This window comes from Loxodonta africana, chromosome 15 (assembly GCF_030014295.1).
Source record: "Loxodonta africana isolate mLoxAfr1 chromosome 15, mLoxAfr1.hap2, whole genome shotgun sequence".
NCBI classification, from domain to species: domain Eukaryota; kingdom Metazoa; phylum Chordata; class Mammalia; order Proboscidea; family Elephantidae; genus Loxodonta; species Loxodonta africana.
This window is the reverse complement of record NC_087356.1, coordinates 63,856,564-63,876,614: the sequence shown is the minus strand read 5'-3', so window position 1 is coordinate 63,876,614 and position 20,051 is coordinate 63,856,564. Positions and strand designations below refer to the sequence as shown.

The 20,051-nt window shown below is 37.4% G+C and overlaps 1 protein-coding gene and 2 pseudogenes across 1 annotated transcript; all 3 read right to left on the bottom strand.

Annotated features, from left to right (window-relative positions):
• Positions 1-801: 801 nt before the first annotated feature.
• On the bottom strand, positions 802-1,524 carry LOC135227695 (olfactory receptor 143-like; annotated as a pseudogene).
• A 6,964-nt stretch (positions 1,525-8,488) lies between these two features.
• LOC100676281 (olfactory receptor 8B3-like) lies at positions 8,489-14,986 on the bottom strand (annotated as a pseudogene).
• A 1,318-nt stretch (positions 14,987-16,304) lies between these two features.
• LOC100676564 (olfactory receptor 8B8-like) lies at positions 16,305-17,379 on the bottom strand. Its single transcript, XM_003422097.3, has one exon. It carries the CDS (start codon positions 17,235-17,237, stop codon positions 16,305-16,307), a length of 933 nt encoding a protein of 310 aa, XP_003422145.1. The 5' UTR covers positions 17,238-17,379.
• Positions 17,380-20,051: the final 2,672 nt, after the last annotated feature.

Here is a 20,051-nt window from a genome sequence, read left to right as displayed (position 1 = left end):
GATTCATACTTTATACATTCCAGTTTCTAATTATTAATGGATATTCGCAGCTTTTATTTCTCATTTTGAGTTGTGCCGCATCAGCAAATGAAGGTCTCAAAAGCTTTGCTCTATTCAGTGGAGCCAAGTGACTGATTTATTAATGACTGGGAAAAAACCCAACATTCAAAGCAAAGATAGACAGAATTGTGTCATTTAAATCTGAGGTCAAAATGGGTGTCTCCTTTTTTCTCTTACTAAATTTCTGCATATTCTGCCCAGACCACAATTGAATTGTCAGACCTTACCACTACAGTGAAAGGAAAGGCTCATGTGGTGTGTACTCACCAAGGCTGGGAAACAGGAAACAAGACAGAAGCACTAAATGCTGTACTTGCCACTCATGCCCTTGTCCGATCTGTCCTGGGCTACCTAGACCATATCCTGAGCAGAAGCCCAGGCCAGGCTGCTACATGGGAAAAGGAGAGCAGAGGAGAGAGTAGATTCTCCTTGTAGGTTAAGGGAAAGGCTTCACTTCTTATAGACCCATACACATAAAGTAGAGGTTGTTGAGGGAAAAAAAGGTCAGTTGGCCTGATCCCTTCCTTTATTATATAATGTATCCTGTCATGGAAGAAGGTGCCCAGTGACTAAGCTTTACCTTAACCAGTGCTTTTCCTTTGGGAAAAACAAGACAGAAGATTAAGCCAAGGGTCTGTTTTCCTTTCCTCCCAAAGTGAGGTAAAAGCACAATCATCCCCATCAACCCCCAAACTTGAGTGAGTAATATATTGGTACAAAAATTGAGAAAAATTCTTCCTATCACAGAAGCAAATCAGACGATGAGTTGGCATGACTGAACATCCCAAATCCATAGACTAGATCAGTAGTTATTATTTAGGAGCCACAGGTACTGAAGGTTTTGGGCCAAATTTTAGCTGATTACATGTGAAGGATATTGAAAAGAATCAAAGCATAAGAGAGAAAGATAATGAGGATAAATACTATGAAAATTGCACCTACGATAATGGAAGCCACAAGATATTCGCATAGATATTGCTACAGGAGAGCTGAAGGAGGGGGAATATGTCACAAATGTATTGGCTGATGATATTGGAATCAGAAAATATCAGCCTGATCTTACACCCTGTGTGCACCATGGCACCTGCAAATTCTATCATATATGAACCAGGCATCAGCAGGGAACAGACTAAGGGGACATGTAGTGATCATAGGCCATGGTGGTCAACACATAGAACTCAGGGTTGACAAAGAAGCAGAAGAAAAATAGCTGAGTCATGCATCTTGCGAAAGAAATGTTGTTCCTCTCTAAAAGAAAATTCATCGGCATTTATGGAGTAAAGACAAATGAATAACAGAGATTAATGAAGGACAGACTGAAGATGAAAAAGCACATGGGGGGTGTGAAGGTGAGAATTCAGGCAAAAGAGGTTAATTAAGTTAATCAAGCCACTTGTGGTTAGGTTGGTGTGTTAATCCCACAATGATAAACTCAATCACTGAAGAGTCATTTTCCACAGCCATTCAGTTCACCTGTGTGTTGTCTGTGGGAACAGGGATAGGTGACTTTAGCAATAGACCCTAAATTTTTCTCTCCAGAGGGAGAGCTGGGTCTGCTTCTGTGCAAACTCAGGACAGTCTGAAGACGCACAGCAAGGAATTTAAAGAGTAAGACTTGCTAAAGAAATTCCAGAAGCCTGAGAGTCAGATGGAAACTCGTGGTGTAGTGGTTAAGAGCTATGGCTGGTAACCAAAAGATAAGCAGTTTGAATTCATTAGGTGTACCTTGGAAACCCCATGAGGCACTTATGCTCTCTCATAGGGTCACAAAGAGTTAGAATCGACTTGATGGCAACTTTTTTTTTTTTTTTTTGGTTTGAGAGTCAGATTGTCCTTTCCCATTCTCTCCCTCCCCACTCTCTGTTCATAGGTCTCTGTCAAGAGGAGAATGCTGGAGACCTTCTAACATCTCAGCATTTCCTCCCTCCAATGCAGTGGGCATCTCCTGGTCTCCCCTCATGATCGGGAGTATTCCCCTAGAACCACTGATCTATGTAATTGTGAATTTTGAAGGAAATTTTCAGATGGGAGATGATTCATACACTCATCTTTCTTTTGCCTGGAAGCCTGCTGCTACTGGACCTTCCTCCCCATTGTCTGAGAGAACAAAGTCTCTGATGATGAAAGAGTTAAGAGCCATCAGCACCGACCTCAGTCTTTGACCTGCTAGTCGAGGTACACTGGGGAAGATGCTATGCTTTCTGTTTGAGAATTGTCTATACCCTGTCCACACACAAAGGAACATAACTATATAGCAACAAAACAATCATCTGGTTTCAATGGGAATTTTTTCCATGCCCTGTACTTATGGGGAAATTTATTTAAAGCCCAGAAAATGATTCCCCACTTGTGATTTCCTCCTAGTTTGGTGAGCCTCTTAAGGGTAAAAATTCCTGAGTTTATGTTTATATTCCGTGTCCCTTGGGATTCTTTGGGATTCAGTATCCTCAAGTGTTCACTTCACATCAGGAATTCTGAATCCCCAGTACAGTAGTGAAATCTGAAGAGATTTTGTATGATTTTCAACTCAGAGTCTACCAAAGTAATGTTTGTCTTTTCACATTTTCTAATCCTGGTGTCAGGAATGAGTAAGCTTTTGCCCTTGAACCTTAGTTTAAGTAATTGTTTTCCCTTTTAGCTCTCGTACTTTTTTTTTTTTTAATGTTAATCATTTCTAGAAATACCATCAAAAAGTTCATATTCATTATTTTCTATATTCCCAAATACCATACATCACATTAAAAAATAATATCTGAAGCGGTTTTTTGTTGTTGTTGTTAAGGAGAGACTTTTTCAAGAAAGTAGAAAGAGTTGATTAAAAGTGAAATTATATAATATGGAATGAGAACTATACACTCTTTACAATACTATTAACCCAAAAATAATGTTATAAAACATACTACAAATAAAAACAGTGGGGTTGCACTTTTATTTTATTTTCCTCCTTCCACAGAAACTGGTGGAAATTCCTTATCAGGTTTGGAAAAGAGCATTGCCTTTGTCCTGGTCTAGTCTGCGTTCCATGTAAGTGTTATCCTATTTCCATTGGTCTTCTTTTATGTGAGCCATTCTGTACTAGGGAGGCTGTTCCCACATCCTTGGGCCTTTATTCTTCATCTTTGCTTATGAATTAGCTTAAAGTACACTTTAAGTAGATTTCTAATCAAAGTTTTGTAACCTTATTTTGTTATGTAAAATTTAGCATCAAAACATATTAAAGTGTATTAAAATGTACATTTCAACAAATTATTAAAAAATGAACAGCTTGTTACCACCATGCAGATCTATACATAGAACATTGCCAGCACCCGAGAAGCCCTTCATGTGCCCTTTCTTGATTGTAGCTCCATCCGTTCTTCCATTCTTCATTCTGACTCTGTTGCAATCACTTCCTGGACTTCCTCTATAGTTTCACCACCTAAGTAGGGCTTCATAGTTAACTGCTTCCAGCCCATTCAAGGATAAAGAGAGTGTGGAAAAGGCATACCTCAGCCCTGCAACATTATTCCTGGAACTCATTCACTTGCCACACCTAACTAAGGAAGACTGGGAATTGTGAGCTCTGGAAGAAGAAGTTAATAACTAGCAGTCTCTGCCACATACGGCTAATAGTGTTGGTATAAAAAAAATAATAATAATAGTGTTAGTAGCTACCAGATATCAGTGATGTGCAGATTAAATCAGATATGGAATGTAAGGAACTTTGCACTTGGTAATTACATAATAAGTAACAATGATTTTTATAGGCTATCCTTATGTATTTCCACTTATCAAATAAAAAAAAAAGCCATTGTCATCTAGTTGATTCTGACTCATAGCAACTCTAAGGGACAGAGAAGAGCTACCCTCATAGGGTTTCTGAGGCTGTAGAGAAGCCAACTGCCCCATCTCTCTTGTGGACTTGCTGGTGGATTCAAATTGCAGATCTTTTGGCTAGCAGCTGAGCACTTAATTAACTACTGTGCCACCAGAGCTCCACACTTACTGAATAGACAATATAAAATAAAGATATCATTGCCATTAGCTGTCACCCATTCATTCTTAAACTCATGGAAACCACATAAACAACAGAATGAAGTGCTGCCTGGTCCAGCTCCATCTCCAAGATCGGTTGCTTATTGGACCACTGTGATCCATAAAGTTTTCATTGGCTGTTTTTCTGAATTAGATTGCCAGGTTTTTTGTCCTAGTCCATCTAAATCTGGAAGTTCTGCTGAAACCTGTGCAGCATCATAGAAAGATGCAAACCTCCACTGAGAAATGAGTGATGGCTGGGCACGAGGCACATTGGGTGGGTTTAAACTCAGGTCTCCCGCATGGAAGGGGAGAATTCCACCCCTGAGCCACTAATGTCCTCTAAAGACTGTATACACATTTTCTAAAACAGTAGAGTTCTCAAAGCTGTAATGTTAAAGAAAAAATACTATGTCAGTCTCCAACATGGACATTACGAAAATATAATCAATTTTCATGGGTAATTTTGACCATTTGAGACCAAATTTAGAACCTAATTCATGTGTAAGATACAACTCCACTATGTTGAATTGCAAAAATCTACCTTTACTTCTTCCTCTCTCCTGGGACTTTAAGTCCCTTAAGGTCACTGAGCCTCATTTATGTAACATACCACACATTACCCAGCACTCAGCTGATAAAAAGTCATATAGCTTTCACATAAACAAATGAATTATTGAAGCAACAGCCATTTCCTCTTTCTGGATTCAGCAAGTGCTTCTAGATCAGCCCTGCCTCTATGGATCTTGAATAGGAATCACCTACCTGAATTTGCTTGCAAAGGTTGAATGTAGGGTCTGCACCGTGCGGTTGATCTTGGGAAATGACCTCATAAAATACTGTGTGTGTGGGTGTGTGTATGCATATGTGCAGGACAGAAGGCAGTGAAAAGTCTTTAGAGTGGAGAATAGAGGTAAATAAAGGTTGGGGTGTTGAGGAAGTAAAGGGATAAATAACTGATAACCTCTTTTACTTTTGGCTTTTCATCTGTCCTCAACTGGAGAGTCCTCTTATCATGCTGAGAAACTATACAGCAGTGCACTCTTTCCCAGGGAAAAATAAGGAGAGAGAAGAGAAGGGTGAAAACAAGAGTGTGATATGATCTTCACCAGCCTGAATAGCCAGGTGTAGTTAGGCAGACCCAGAACCCAATCCCGTCTCTGTCACATACTAGCTGTATCGGCTAATTTATTCCAGGAAATTTCTGTGCTTCAGTGACTGTATCTACAAAAAAGAAACATTAGCAAACTTGAAAAGGTGTTATGAGGAGTAAGGGAGAGTAACAGAAGATCACAACCATGTACAAAGAGCTAACCCCTCATGCACAGAGGGTGATGGCCTCCCAGCTCCCCAAGCCTGGGCTTGCCTGAGAGTGACAGGTGCTCTCAACTCCAGATTGACTGGATTTTCCACTCCTTATTTTTCTTCCCAAATGTTTAAACATACATTTGAGCCATGAGATTATACTGTCAAGATCTAAGCATCTAAAATCCACTAGACTCTTCCATATAACTTTATGTTTAAAGTAGTTGATAGTATTTGCTTATAGCAGCTTTACATTAACCAAGTTCAGGTTTTAATCAGAAACATTGTCCTTAGTTCTGAACTAGGGAGGGCTGTTTTCTGTTATCACAGAGAAAGTCTAAACTTAGAAACATCACCTTCCTAGTGCATAGGCATAGTCAAATCACATGGTTTACCTGCTTAACTCTCAGCTGTAACAACTTCATTAGAATTATACTTTCTCTCATAATTCCTTTATCACTTTTTTAACACAGCAAAAAGAAGCAAAAGCTAGAAAGGATAACTCTATATTGAGCACAAAACAACCTTACTCAGTTGTTCCGACATACCTTTCCCCCTTTTGAAGAAGTCCAAATATATACATAATGCTCAGATTACCTAAACTTTAATTACCTAACCTACCTTTTAGGCTATCAGCTGAGTAACCTTGATGAAAACTTCGGTAATCTTAACCTTTACAAACTACCTTGATAACTGTTTTTGATTATTTTTTCCAAAATAATCTGAAATAATAGAACCTTAGTTTTTTAAGTCATTTTTTTTCCTGAAATTGAAACAGATTTTACTTGTATTTTGAGATTCATCAAATGAAACAGTAGTGATCAAATTTAACCCACTACCCAGTCCACCTCAAAGGGATAAAATAAAAAACAGAGTGGATGAACCTCTGCTATGTCTAAAAAAAAAAAAAAAAAATGTCTAAAAAGGGTCCCAAATAGCACAGATATTTATTGACTTATTTAAAGACACTTTTTTCAACAAGGTATACAATTTTATCGAAAACTACAGCAAAGAAAAGAAAAAACAGAAAGCGCCAACTAAGATGAACTGTTTTATATAAACAGAATGAGTTAAGTGAAAATTAAACCTTTTGCATGAAAATATTGGAGTCCTAAGATGGGGTATGAGTCATAATCTAAAAGCTTAAATCAAAGATTTACCAATGCAAAAGATCTAAACAAACAAATGAATAGACAAAAAAAAAAAGAACAACACAACAGGTATGCTGCATATCACAATCCCTAATTATTGAATGGAGATTAGAAAAATAATAAAACGATAAATATTAAATTTATCTTAGAAAATGTTTAAACTATCTCTTGCTATATCAGATTAAGGCATTTTTAGAGTAGTCACCTTTTTTACCTTTTTCTCAAAACATAATCTGACACCTTATTCCAGAAAACACATTGTTACAATTTGTTTTATTCACCAAATGTTTATTTCAAATTATAATTTCCCTCTCAATGGCAACTCGAAATTTTTAAAAAATTAGCATATAGAATCCAAAAACAATTTGGGCATAGCATATAGAAGCCAACAAAAACATTGTGATTTAGTGGTTCCCAGATCTTCCAGCCTTCTGGGTTTAATCTTTCTCTAATATCAAATAACTTAAGTCCTTATCATACCCAGAAAAGTCCTTTGATTTCCAAAACATTTCCAAGAGCTTCTAGAAGGGAGATGGTAGGAATAGGTAGAGACTTTTATTTTCCCATCATTTTTACTTCCTACATCTTTGCTTCCTAACTTCAGTTTCAGGTGCCACTTGACTATTTTATCTCATGAAGTTGTGGTGCTCTCACTTCTGGTTCCCCCCAAAAATTTGACTATAGCTTTTCCTCTTTCATTCTCCAAAACACTACTAACAATGTATAACCATTGTGTATTATAAGCTTCATTAAAAAAAAAAAAAAACCTTTTTGTACAGTGTAGGGTAATTGCAGTACTCTACAAAACAGGATACAAGTCAGATCAAAATTTGGTGTCTTGGGCCTCATTGACCATTTCACAGATCGGCTGTGTGCCTCTTTGGTCCTGGCCTAATGCTGTGTTGGTGGACTCCTTTCTCTTCTATGTCCTCCTCTCTCTGAATTACAGGTGCCTGCAAACATCCCAAGCTCACTTTATTTTATTTTGCAGAAAAAAGTCAACTCCTATTTGAATCAATCATTTCCCAACAATACTAAACCAACAGGCCTCCTCTTCCACACAAAAAGAACCCTCAAAGTGTTTTCCTAAACAAAAATAGCAATATGCAGCTTGAGAGAAATTTATGTATCCTCCTGGAACCAAGAACAGTCAACTTCAAAATAGAAATGTTGTCTCATATGTCATGTTCCCAGAAATAAATAAAAAGTAAAAGCAAAGTATACTAAAAAATAGAGTTGATATCAGTAGGTTAAGAATTTATTCTTGCTTTTTTTCATTAAGAGGCTTTCTGACTTAAAGTAAATCATTAGTCTTTCTGGGCTTCAGTCTCCCATCCATGAAATAGATATGTATTGGCCATGTCTTTGTGCTATTTACAAAGGTAAATAAGAAAGTTCTTTATTAAAAGAGGCTTAATGCAAAGTGTTTACATGTGCAAAGTAAGTTATACTTGATAGTGTTTATGGTATCTTCTAACTCTGAAGTGCTGGTATATGAAGGAGTCATACTTCTGCCAGTGGAGAATGAAATCATATTGTCTGATCATACTTTCAATGGCATATTAAAAGATGCAGTGAAAGGTCTCTGTAGTGGCATAATGTGACCTAAAAAAATAACCTAGAATTACCTTATTGGAAATATTGGAAAAATTACTAATCTATTTCCAGGGAAAAAGAGAAAGTTCAAATTTACAAAGAAAAATAGAGAGATAATAAATTTCCTCCATAACATTATTCCTAAATGAGAGAAAAAGTAATGATGAGAAGAAATTTTCAGAACAATGAGTAAAGAAAGAATTATTCTTAAAAAATGGAAATAAATTATTGAGAAAAGACAAGTTTTCTTCAGCATGGTAAGAAAGAAATAGGATAAGAAGGCTGTCACCAAAAATATTACAATTAAACAAACAGGGCCTGCCTGTTTTGTTACAACCTGCAGAGGGAAATAGGGTTTCTGATCAAAACATTTCCCTACTTAAGGTTTTCTTAAGGGCAAGTTTACCATCTTTGTTTCTCAAGCTATAAATTAAGAGTTTCATCCTGGGAACCATATTGGTGTAAAAGATAAAAGAGATTTTTCTCTCACCTGGGGGAAGGTGGTTTGAGATACTTGAATGTGCCTGAGCCAAAGAATACAGAAATAGCACTCATGTGGGTGCTGCAGATACTGAAGGTTTTGGGCCTTTCCTCAGTGGAATTGATGCAGAGGATGCTGAACAGAATGTAACCATATGAGATAAATATGGCGAGACTGAGCAAAATAATATTGATGTCCACCACAGTGAAAACCTGCAGCTCATTGATGTAGGTGCTGGTACAGCAGAGCTGGAGCAGAGGGAAAAGGTTGCAAAAGTTACGGTTGACGGTGTTTGCATCACAGAAAGTCAGTCTCAGCATGCATCCAGTATAAGCCATAGCACCAGAAAATACCATCAAGCACCCAGTGCCGTTAAGTTGATTCCGACTCATAGTCCATCAAGTATGAACCAAAAATAAGGTTGAAACTCATGTTAGGGGACATGGCAGTGTTATACAAAAGTGAATTACAGATGGTCATGTAGTGATCACAGCCCACTGATGTCAGCACGTAGCATTCAGAAATGGCAAAAAGTGTTGGGGGGGGCGGCGGGGAAGAGCAGGGTCACACACCCAATGTAGGAGATAATGTTCTTGTTTGATATGAAATTCGTTAGCTACAATGCTAAGTGTAGGTATAAACAGAGATGGATAATAGGGGTCTATGAAGGATAAGTAAGAGCCATGGTGGTCCAAAGATTAAAGCCCTCACCTGCTAACTGAAATGCCTATGGTTCTAAATCACCAAGGGAGAAAGATGTGGCAACCTGCTTCTAAAAAGTTTATAGTCTTGGAAACCCTATGGGGCAGTTCTTCTCTGTCCTATAGAGTCACTATGAGTCAGAATCGACTCCATGGAAATTTTTTTTTTTTTTTTTTTTTTGCTTATGAAGGACAAGTTAAAAAGGAAAAAGTACATGGAGGTGTGAAGGTGAGAATTTAGCCCAATTAGAAATATCAAGCCCAAGTTTTCCAACATAGCAATCATAATCATTACTAGAAACAGGGAGAATAGAGGGAGTTGGATATCTGGTTAGTCTGTAATCCCACCAGAGTGAATAGTCTCAAAAGAACCATTTCCAGTAACCATTTGTCTCTGGAGGGGGAAGGAGTTCTGTGGGCACAAGGGAAAAGGCACAAATTAGATGGCAATCCAGATCTCCCCACAATGCCTCCTCCTACAAGGATGAGGTATATGCTGGGGATATCTGAGACCAGCCAAATCTGAACCCATAGAAACTGTCTCACCACAACCAGAATACTGAGTGACATTGTCTGCCATTTATTAGTGCCTTTATAAGCTAAATATACCAAAAGGTACTTCCAACCTATTCTACAGAGGGAAGACAAGTGCTGTCAAAAGCAAGCTTAAGAAACCAAGGGGTAAAGGAGAAGACCAGTACAGAATTGTCTCTCTCATCTCATTTTTTCTCCATTCATCTGAGCATTCTGCTCACCAGTAAAATTAGAGATAGAGGCCCCAGCAAAATGGTGCTGGCTTCTGATGTAAGCTACACCCTGGCAGGTTGGTAACCATACGTATTGAATCTATTCAAAATTACAGGACCACAGTCTACTGGAGGTTCTATAATAACTGCCTATGTTGCACAGTAAAATGATAAATCTAGAAGAGTGAGAGTTCTCGCCTAGGAGAGGAAACTTACTGACTGTGAGACTGGAACCACTGCAGCCCCTACTGTCACTGAACATTCCCTACTCACCCCTCAAACACATTCTTCCAGTTACTGTTAGAACTGCACAAAATGGGAAAGAAAGTGTCATGTCGTAGATTAAATCCCAGGACTTTTCTGTCAAGACAATGAGGGCATTAAAATGAAAGTGGTTCAGGAACTCACCCTCCTTAAACCTGAAAACCTTTGTGCTTCTTTATCGATGTTATATGGTCCTGGATGGGATATTTCATGGTCTCCTGGATGGGAAATTTCAAGCTCTGAGGTTTTGGTTCCTTTGATTCAAACAGGATGCTGCCCAGGATTGATTTCTGATATGCCCTGGAGATCTTTCTAACCTACAGATTATACTTTCTGATATTAATTTTGAGTCTTCTTAAGCAACAGAAAAAAAAAATTACTATTATCACATTTTCCATTTGATAAGACACAGAAGCTTTACTGTGAGTTTACTAATATAATGCACTGAATTTTAAACAGGTTAGAACTTTGTTCAGGCTTTTCCCGAAACAGAACATTCTGTGTGTAAAAGGGATACAAGGGGATTGTATTTACACCCTGGATCATGATCTGTCTTTAGTTCCTAAGGAACTAAACACTCTAGTTTTCTCTTGACTCTAGGAATTACACATCCCCCAATGCAGAGCTGAAAAGAAAGTTGCATATCCCCATCATCTTCATCTCTGAAGGGAAATCTATTGAATTCTTTCCTTCTTCTTCATACATCCAAAACGGAGATTTTGCCACAAGAGTTCTTCCTCCAAGTTCTTTATTTCTTATATGAAACTTACCAGATTGCACTTCCTGACTCACTGAGGGGTTCCTTTGCTTTCACTGGCCCTTTACATTACTAAACATGATATCCTTCCCAGTGATTGGTCCCTCCTGATAACATCCAGTACTATATAGGACAATATTCTGTTGTGATTCATAGGGCTTTCATTGGCTAATTTTCTGAAGTAGATTGTCAGACCTTTCTTCCTAGTCTGTCTTAGTCTCAAGCTCTGCTACAACCTGTAAACCGTAAATGAGCCTGCTGGTATGTGAAATACCAGTGGCACAGCTTCCTGCATCAAAACTTCCAGCATAACAGGAATATGGAAGCCACTACAGTACTACAAACTTACAGATAAATGGTGGGATATTACTTGATACCTACCAGATATCAAGGAGCCCTGGAGGCACAATGGTGTTAAGCAGTCTGCTAACCAAAAGGTTGGCAGTTCCAACTCACCCGGAAGCTCTGCTGGAGAAAAGACCTGACAATCTGTTCCTATAAAGATTATAGACTGGAAAACCCTATTGGGCTGTTCTACTCTGCCACATAGGGTACTGTGAGTCAAAATCAACTCAGCAGCCCCCAACAACAATAATAACCAGATACTGTTGATGTAAAGATTAAATCAGACATTGAATGTAAAGAACTTAACAAAAAAAATTTTTTTTTTTTGTTAAGTGCTAAGTTCTTTACATTCAACAAGTACCCGATAAATAACAATGATTATTATGGGCTAACTTTGTTTTCAGTCATAGTATAGATGACTGCAAAATAAGAATATATCTACACATAAGAAATGTGAAAGATGCTTTCTTATTTAGGTATCTTGCTTCGATTTGTGTTCTGAAGCATGCTTATTTGCTGAAATCATTGTTCATGTTTCACTAATTTTTTAAAGTATAATAAATTATATGTATTAAAAATAACACTGGTTAATTCAAAATCAGAACACCAGTTCTCAGTTCTACCCCTTATAAACTGGTATTTGAAACAAGTCACTTAAGATCTCTGAGCATCAGTTTCATCATCTACTAAAGGAGAACCAGGATCTTCCTCCCCCTTTAACCTCACAGATTTCCATCAGTATCAGATGGACTAGCAATGTAAAGTAAAGGCACTCCTGACCCAACGCATGGTGTTTTCAATCACCTTGTATGCATGTGAAAGCTGGACAATGAAAACGGAAGACTAAAGAAGGATAGATGCCTTTGAATTATGGTGTTCATGAAGAATATTGAATATACCATGGACTGTCAGGAGAACAAACAGACCAGTCTTGGAAGAAGTACAGCCAAAGTACTCCTTAGAAGCAAGGATGGCAAAACTTCATCTCACATACTCTGAGCATGTTATCAGGAGGGACCAGTCCCTGGAGAAAGACATCATGCTTGGTAAAACAGAGGATCAGCAAAACAGAGGAAGATTCCCAAAAACCAGAAAGAAAACTCCAACTAAGATCATTTTTTTCAGCAAAAATCAAGCCTTTTGCATGTCAATATTGAGGGCAGAGGCTGGGGTTTGAGTGATCATTTAAAACCAGAAGTTAAGAATTTAGCTATGTTAAACATCTAAATATTAAGCAAACAAACTAGCTATACTCAAATTCACAATTCCTTAATATTAAGCAGAGATTTGAAAAATGGTAAAATAATAAATGTTAATAAAATTATCTTAAACTCTTAGCCATTGAGTTAATTACAGCTCACTGCAACCCTATAGAACAGAGTAGAACTGCCTTATAGGGTTTTTAAGACTATAAATCTTTACAGAAGCAAACAGTTTTATCTTTTTCCCACGGAGCAGCTGATGGATTTGAATTTCTAACCTTTCTTTTAGAAGCCGGAGCTTAACTAGCATCACCAAGCTCCTTTTAAAGTTATCTTAGGAAATGTTTAAATTGTCACTTGATACATCTGATTAAGCATTTTTAGAGTAATCATCTTTTTACCTTTTTTCACAAAATGTAAATAACCCAACATTGTGTTCATGAAAGACATTGCCACAATTTGGTTTATTCATCAAATGTTTATTTCAGAAAAGCCAACAGATGATATTATACATAATAGAGAAAGGTTGGAAACTTTACCCTTGAAATCAGGAACAAAACAAGGGTGCCCACTCTCACCACTTCTATTCAATATTGTATTAAAAAGACAAAAGAAAAGAAATAAAATGTATCCAGATAGAAAAAGGAGTAAAATTATCTCTATTCGCAGATGACTTCATCCTATATATAAAAAATCCCAAAGAGACCAAAAGAAAACTTCTAGAGCTAATAGAGGAATTTAGCTAAGTTGCAGGGTATAAGGCCAACAAACAAAAGTCAGTTGGGTTTCTATACACCAGCAATGAGAAATCTAAAAGTGTTATTAGGGAAACAATTCCATTTACAATAGCATCTAAGAGAATAAAATACCTAGGGCTAAATCTAACCACAGATGTGAAGGACTTATACAATGAAAACTATAATATACTGCTGAAAGAGATTAAAGAAAGCTAAAGTGATTTGGAGATTCAGTGTAATCCTGATCAAAATTCCAATGGCTTTCTTTATAGAAATAGAAAAACCAATCCTCAATTTTATAGGGAATGACAAGATGCTCCGCATAGCTAAAACAAACTTGAAATTGAAGAACAATATGGGAAAGCTCACAATTCCTGAATTTAAAACATGCTGTATACAGCTACAGAAATTAAGGTACTGGTATAATAGACACATAGACCAATGGAATAGAATTGAGACTCCAGAAATAAACCCACATGTCTATGATCAACTGATTTTTGGCAAGGGTGATAAGTCCATTCCAATGAGGAAAGAAGAGTTTCTTCAATAAATGGTGCTGGGAAAATTGGATTTCCACATGCAGAAAAAAGAAACAGGGTCCATGCTTCACACCATACACAAAAACAAATTCAAAATGGATTAAGGACATAAATGTGCAAACTAAAACTGTAAAGTTCTTAGAAGAACAATCAGGAGCAATGCTGTTAGGCTTTCCCTTCAACAATGGATTATCTAATATAATAACAAAAGCACAAACAGCAAAAGAGAAAATAAGTAAATGGGACCTCATAAAAATTAAAAACTTTTGTTCATCAAAAGACTTTAACAAAAAATAAAAAAGACAAGACATTGACTGGGAGAATATCTTTGGAAACCATATATCAAACAAGACTCTGCCAAAATATAGGTAAAACTTCAACAACTTAACAACAAAAAGAAAAATAACCCAATCATAAAATGGGCAATGGAAAATACCTGTAAGTCCAGCAAACACATGAAAGGATGCTCAGCATCATTAGCCATCAGATAGAAAATGATACTGGTGAGGAGTGAGCTTCTTGGTTCAAGTAGACACATAAGACTATGTGGGCAGCTCCTGTCTGGAGGTGAGATGAGAAGGCAGAAGGGGATAGGAGCAGGCTGAATGGTCATGGGAATCCCGATGGAGAGGAGGAGTGTGCTGTCTCATTAGGGGGAGAGCAGCTAGGAGTGCATATCAAGGTGTGTATAAGGTTTTGAATGAGAGACTGACCTGGTTTGCAAACTTTCACTTAAAGCACAATAAATTAAAAAAAGAAAAAAAACAATGAACAGGAAAAAATGTTTATTTTAAATTATAATTCCTATATCAGCTGGAATTTGAGTTTTATACCGCTTAAAGTCCACATAGCCATAGCACATTAAAACCAGAACAACAGGTGTGATTTAGTGGTTTCCAGGTCTTCCTGCTCTCTGGATTTAAAATTTCTATAATATCAAATAGCCTAAGCCCTCATCCTACCCAGAAAAACTCTGTGATTGCCATAATATTTCGAGAAGCTTTCAGAAGGGAGAGGGTAGGAACTTTCATTTTCTCATCATTTTGCTTTCTAAATTTCTGCTTCCTGACTTTGGTTTCAATCACCATTCGCGATTTTATCTCATACAATTGCAGTCCCCTCACTACCTGAACCCCCACAAATTTGGCTACACTTTTCCTCCTTCATCCCCCAAAACATTACTAACGATATATAACCATTATGCATTATAAGCATTATCAAAGCTTTTTGCACAGTGTAGGAAAACTGCAGTACTCAACAGAACAGAATACAGGGAAAATCACAACGCAGTGCCTGAAACTTCATTGATCATTCCTCACACAGTGACCTCTTATTTATTGGCCATGTGTCTCTTTGGTCCTGGTCTAATGACATGTTTTTGGACCTCTTTCTCTCCCATGTGCTCTATTCTCTGAAATAAAAACACGTGCAAATATTTCAGATTAACTTTTTTATTTTTCAGAAAAAAATTAGTGTCTTTGGGTAATTCATCTCCGAACTCTATTTGCCCAATAAGCATCCCTTCCCCCCAAAAAGAACAGTGAAAATGTTTTCCTAAACAAACAAAAAAAAGCACTACCCACACTAAGAGAAATTTATGCATCCTCTTGGAACAAAGCAATTAACTTTCAAAGTAGAAATGTTTTCTCTTATTTCATGTTTACTGAAAAAAAATGAAATAAAATAAAGCAAGGTTTACTGGAAAGTAGACTTGAAATCGGTAGGCTAAGACTTTACTCACCTTTCTCATTAAGATGCTTATGACTTTAAATCATTAACCCTCTGAGCTTAAGTTTCCCATCCATGCAATAATTACAGGCCCATGATCAATTATATGTTTGTTTGGGTATAGGAAGGTAAATAAATAAACTCTTTTTCAAAAGAAAGTTAGTGCATAGTGTTTACACCTACAAAGTGAGATAAACTTGATACTGTTCATGGAACCTTTAATTTCTGTAAAATGGTGACATTCGAAGGACACTATACCTGCCCACTGGAGGATGGAAATACAAGGGCAGAAATATAATCTGATTTATGCATCCAATGAAACATTACAAGTACCTAATAAGAAACCTCCACCACAATGGTGTAATGTCATGCTAAAACTGCTTTATTAGATCATTCACAGAATCATTAATATTTTTCCAAGAGAAAAAAACATTCAAATTTACTGTGAGAAATACAGTGATAATAAACTCTTTAATGTTATTCTTAAAAAGAAAAATTGTGAAATTAGAATAAATTATGGAAATGTTGAGTAAGGGAAAGCCAACTAAAAAAAAGTGAAAATAAAGTATTGAGATAAGAAAGAAATAGAATAAGAATAATGCCACCAAAAATACTGAAACCAAACATGCAGAGTCTCCCTGTCCTCTAACTACTTGCACAGAGAGATACTGTTTTTGATCAAAACTTTCTCCTACTCAACGTTTTCCTCAGGGCAAGTTTAACATCTTTGTTTCTCAAGCAGTAGATTAAGGGATTCATCATGGGAACCACATTGGTGTAAAACACAGAAGAGATTTTTCCTTCACCCATAGACCCTGCAGAAGATGGTTGGAGATACATGAATGCACCTGACCCAAAGAACAGAGAAACAGCAATTACATGGGAACTGCAGGTACTGAAGGCTTTGGACCTGCCCTCAGTGCAACTGATGCGGAGGATGCTGGAGAGAATGAAAGCATAAGAGATAAAGATGGTAAGACTGGGCAAAATAATGCTGATGCCTGCCACAATAAAAACCACCAGCTCATTGATATAGGTGCTGGTGCAGGACAGCTGGAGCAGAGGGAGAAGGTCACAAAAGAAATGGTTGATGGTGTTGGCATCGCAGAAGGTCAGTCTCAGTATGCATCCAGTGTGAGCCATAGCGCCAGAAAAGGCTAACAAGTATGAACCAAAAATAAGGTTTAAACACACTTTAGGGGACATGGTAATGTTATACAAAAGTGGATTACAGATGGCCACATAGCGATCATAGGCCATTGATGTCAACACAAAGCATTCAGAAATGATAAAAAAAAGGAAAAAGTAGAGCTGGGTCATGCACCCCTTGTAGGAGATAATATTCTTCTTTGATATGAAGCTCATTAACATTTTTGGTGTAAACACAGAAGAATAACAGAGGTCTATGAAGGACAAGTTAAAGAGGAAAAAGTACATGGGGGTGTGAAGGTGAGAAATCAGCCCAGTCAGAGTAATCAAGCCCAAGTTTGCCAACACAGTGACCATATACATTACTAGAAACAGGAAGAACAAAGGGAGTTGGAGATCTGGTTGGTCTGTTAATCCCATCAGAATGAATTTGGTCACAAAAGAACTATTTCCATTAGTCATTTTTCTATAGGGTTGGGTCTGTGGGTACAAGTGAAAAGAGTTACATTAGATGGCAACTCAGATCTTCCTGCAGTATCACCTCCCACAAGGTATATGCTGAGGATGTCTAAGACTAACTCAACTTGGGCCCATATCATCAGCCTTTACCAGTACCAACACACAGAGTGACACTGAACTCCCATTATTAGAGTCTTTGTAAGCAAAAAACGGTAAAGACTACCTCCAACTTTGTGTACATATAAAGTCAGTGTCACCTTATGTAACATGACAGCTAGAAAAAGCAAGGGATAAAGGAGAGGAAAGATGGCCAGGACACAATCCTCTCTCTCTCATCTCATTATTTCTTCACTCACATGAACCCTCCTCTCACCAGTGAATTTGGAGGCAGAGGTCCAAGGATCATGGTGCCATCTTCTGATGCAGATTAGACCCCAGCAGAGTGGGAACCATGAACATTGTTTCTAATTCAGAACTAAGGAACCAGAGTCTAGGAAAAGTTCTGTAACTGCCCTCTGCTACAGAGTTAAAGTCATTAATCTAGACAAACGAAGGTTCCCACCTGGCACAGAAAACTTACTGAAAGACTAGATTCACATCAGCCCTAATGTCTAAATATCCCACTCTCCCCCCACAGTCAGATTCTTCCAATTACTGTTAGACTGCACAAAATGGGAAAGAAAGGGCAAATGGTAGATCCCAGGACTTTCAAAACAAGTGGACACTAATATGGAAGGAATAGAAGAACTCACCTTCTTAGACCAAAATATGTGATTGTTTCTTTATTGATTTTTTTTCTTACTCTCGTGGTCCTAGAAGGGAAATTTCAAGCTCTGAAGTTTTGCTTCCTCTGATTCTAACAGGATGTTGCCCTGAATTAATTTCTGAAATGCCCTGAAAATCTTTTTGAGCAACAGATGGTATTTTCTGATTTTAATATTGAACATTCTCAAGCAACAGGAAAAAAAAAATCATTATTATCACCATTTCCACACAGATGATTTAATGTGAGTTACTGATGTAATGTACTTGATTATAAACAGTTTAGAGCTGGCTCAGGCTCTTCCCGAGGGAACAGATTCTGCACATAAAAGGGAAATATGGGGATTGTGTTTACACCCTGGACCATGATCTGTTTTTAGTTCCTGAGGGGTCAGTGTTTACTCCAAGTTTTCAACTCACTCAAGGGATTACATACCCCCCAATGCAGAGCCAAAAGGAATCACCCATATCTTTATCATCTTCTCTGAAGGGAAATCTATTTCATGGTTTTCTTTCCCCTTATTCCCAAAACCTAAAAGGAGATTTTGCCACAAGGTTTCTTCCTTAAGTCTTTTTTTATTTCATAATATTAGATGTACAGGATTGCAGTAACTACCTTCAATTGTTGTCTCCTGGAGTGTCTCTAAATTAGTTTTTAGTTTGTTGCCTTCCTTGTATTTACTTTAAACATTTGCTGTAAATTTCTACCTGAAAGTCCTGCTGGGTCCTTAAAAATTTCAGTAGCTGAGTTCATCAATCTCTTCCCATCATAGTACTTAAGAGTGTGGGCTACGGAGTGAGAGGGCACATGTATGAAACCCATCTCCATATACTAATTATTACACTTAGGGCAAGTGACTGTGCTTCAGGTTCATCATTAACAAAGTAAGACTGGTAGTAATAGAATCTCTCTCATTGGGTTGTTGTAACAATTAAATGAGCTAGTATAAGCAAATTGCTTAGAGCAGTGCCTGGCTTACGCTAAATAGTCAATAAATATCAGCTATCATTCTTTGTGTTCTCATTGCTCCTGGTAGAGCCTCCATCATAACACTCATCAGACATATTTCTGTTTTCCTGTTTATTCCCATTTTCCTCTATAAACTATAATCTCTGTATGGACAACGACTACTTCTGTCTTGTTTACTACTCTGCTTTGGAGGCTAAGGAAAATGCAGATTATAGTAGAAATTCAACAAATATCAGTGGAAATTAAACTGTTTTCTGGATAAAAACCTTCAAAATACTTTCCACATTTCTCACTTGCCAAGTAAGTGAGTCTATCACCACAATGAACTCCATCTCTTTCTCAAAGTCACTATCCATGTTCAGGCATGTTTTTCAGTTTCAAGAGAACTGTACTACTGAATTGCATGGTCCCTAATTGTTATTCTAGAATATTTGCACATACCTCTCCAGTTTAGCCACTTGCCCTGTAAAAAACCCATTGTGTTCAAGGCAAATGTGACTCATAGTGAAACCTATAGGCAGAGTAGAACTTCCCCATAAGGTTTCCAAGGGGGACTGGTGGATTTGATATGCTAATCTTTCGGTCAGCAGCCTTAGCTTTTACACCACTGCGCCACCAGGGCCCCTAGATACCTGCACTGCTGCCAAAATAATCTCTGAAAGCACAACTCTATCTCCCCCAGCTCAGGAATTTCCAAAGGTTTTCCATTATATCTGGAAATTTGAATTTGTGTAATAAACATGTAAATGCCCAAAACTATGATTCAGCCTTGGCAAAGACTGAACATGAAATCAAGCCTAAGTTATGTTTGGTGAGAAGTCAAGAAAGAAATATTCTGATTGATCAAATTATTTTTAGCATATTAAGTATTGTGCAAACTTAATTTAATTAACTGCTAAATTCAATAAATTAGGTAAGAAAAGTGAAATGTACTAATTAGATAGTACGTAAGTTTTATTTTAGGTGAAGGGAAAGGCAACACACAATACAGGAGAGGTCCACACAACTGGGCTAAACCAAAAGCAGTTTCCTGAATAAACTGAATGCTTTTTTTTTTGAAGGCCAGAGTAGCAGGGGCAGGGGCT

Coding starts and splice junctions, on each gene's coding strand:
- LOC100676564 (XM_003422097.3), bottom strand. CDS start 17,237: ATGACTAATGGAAATAGTTCTTTTGTGACCAAATTCATTCTGATGGGA.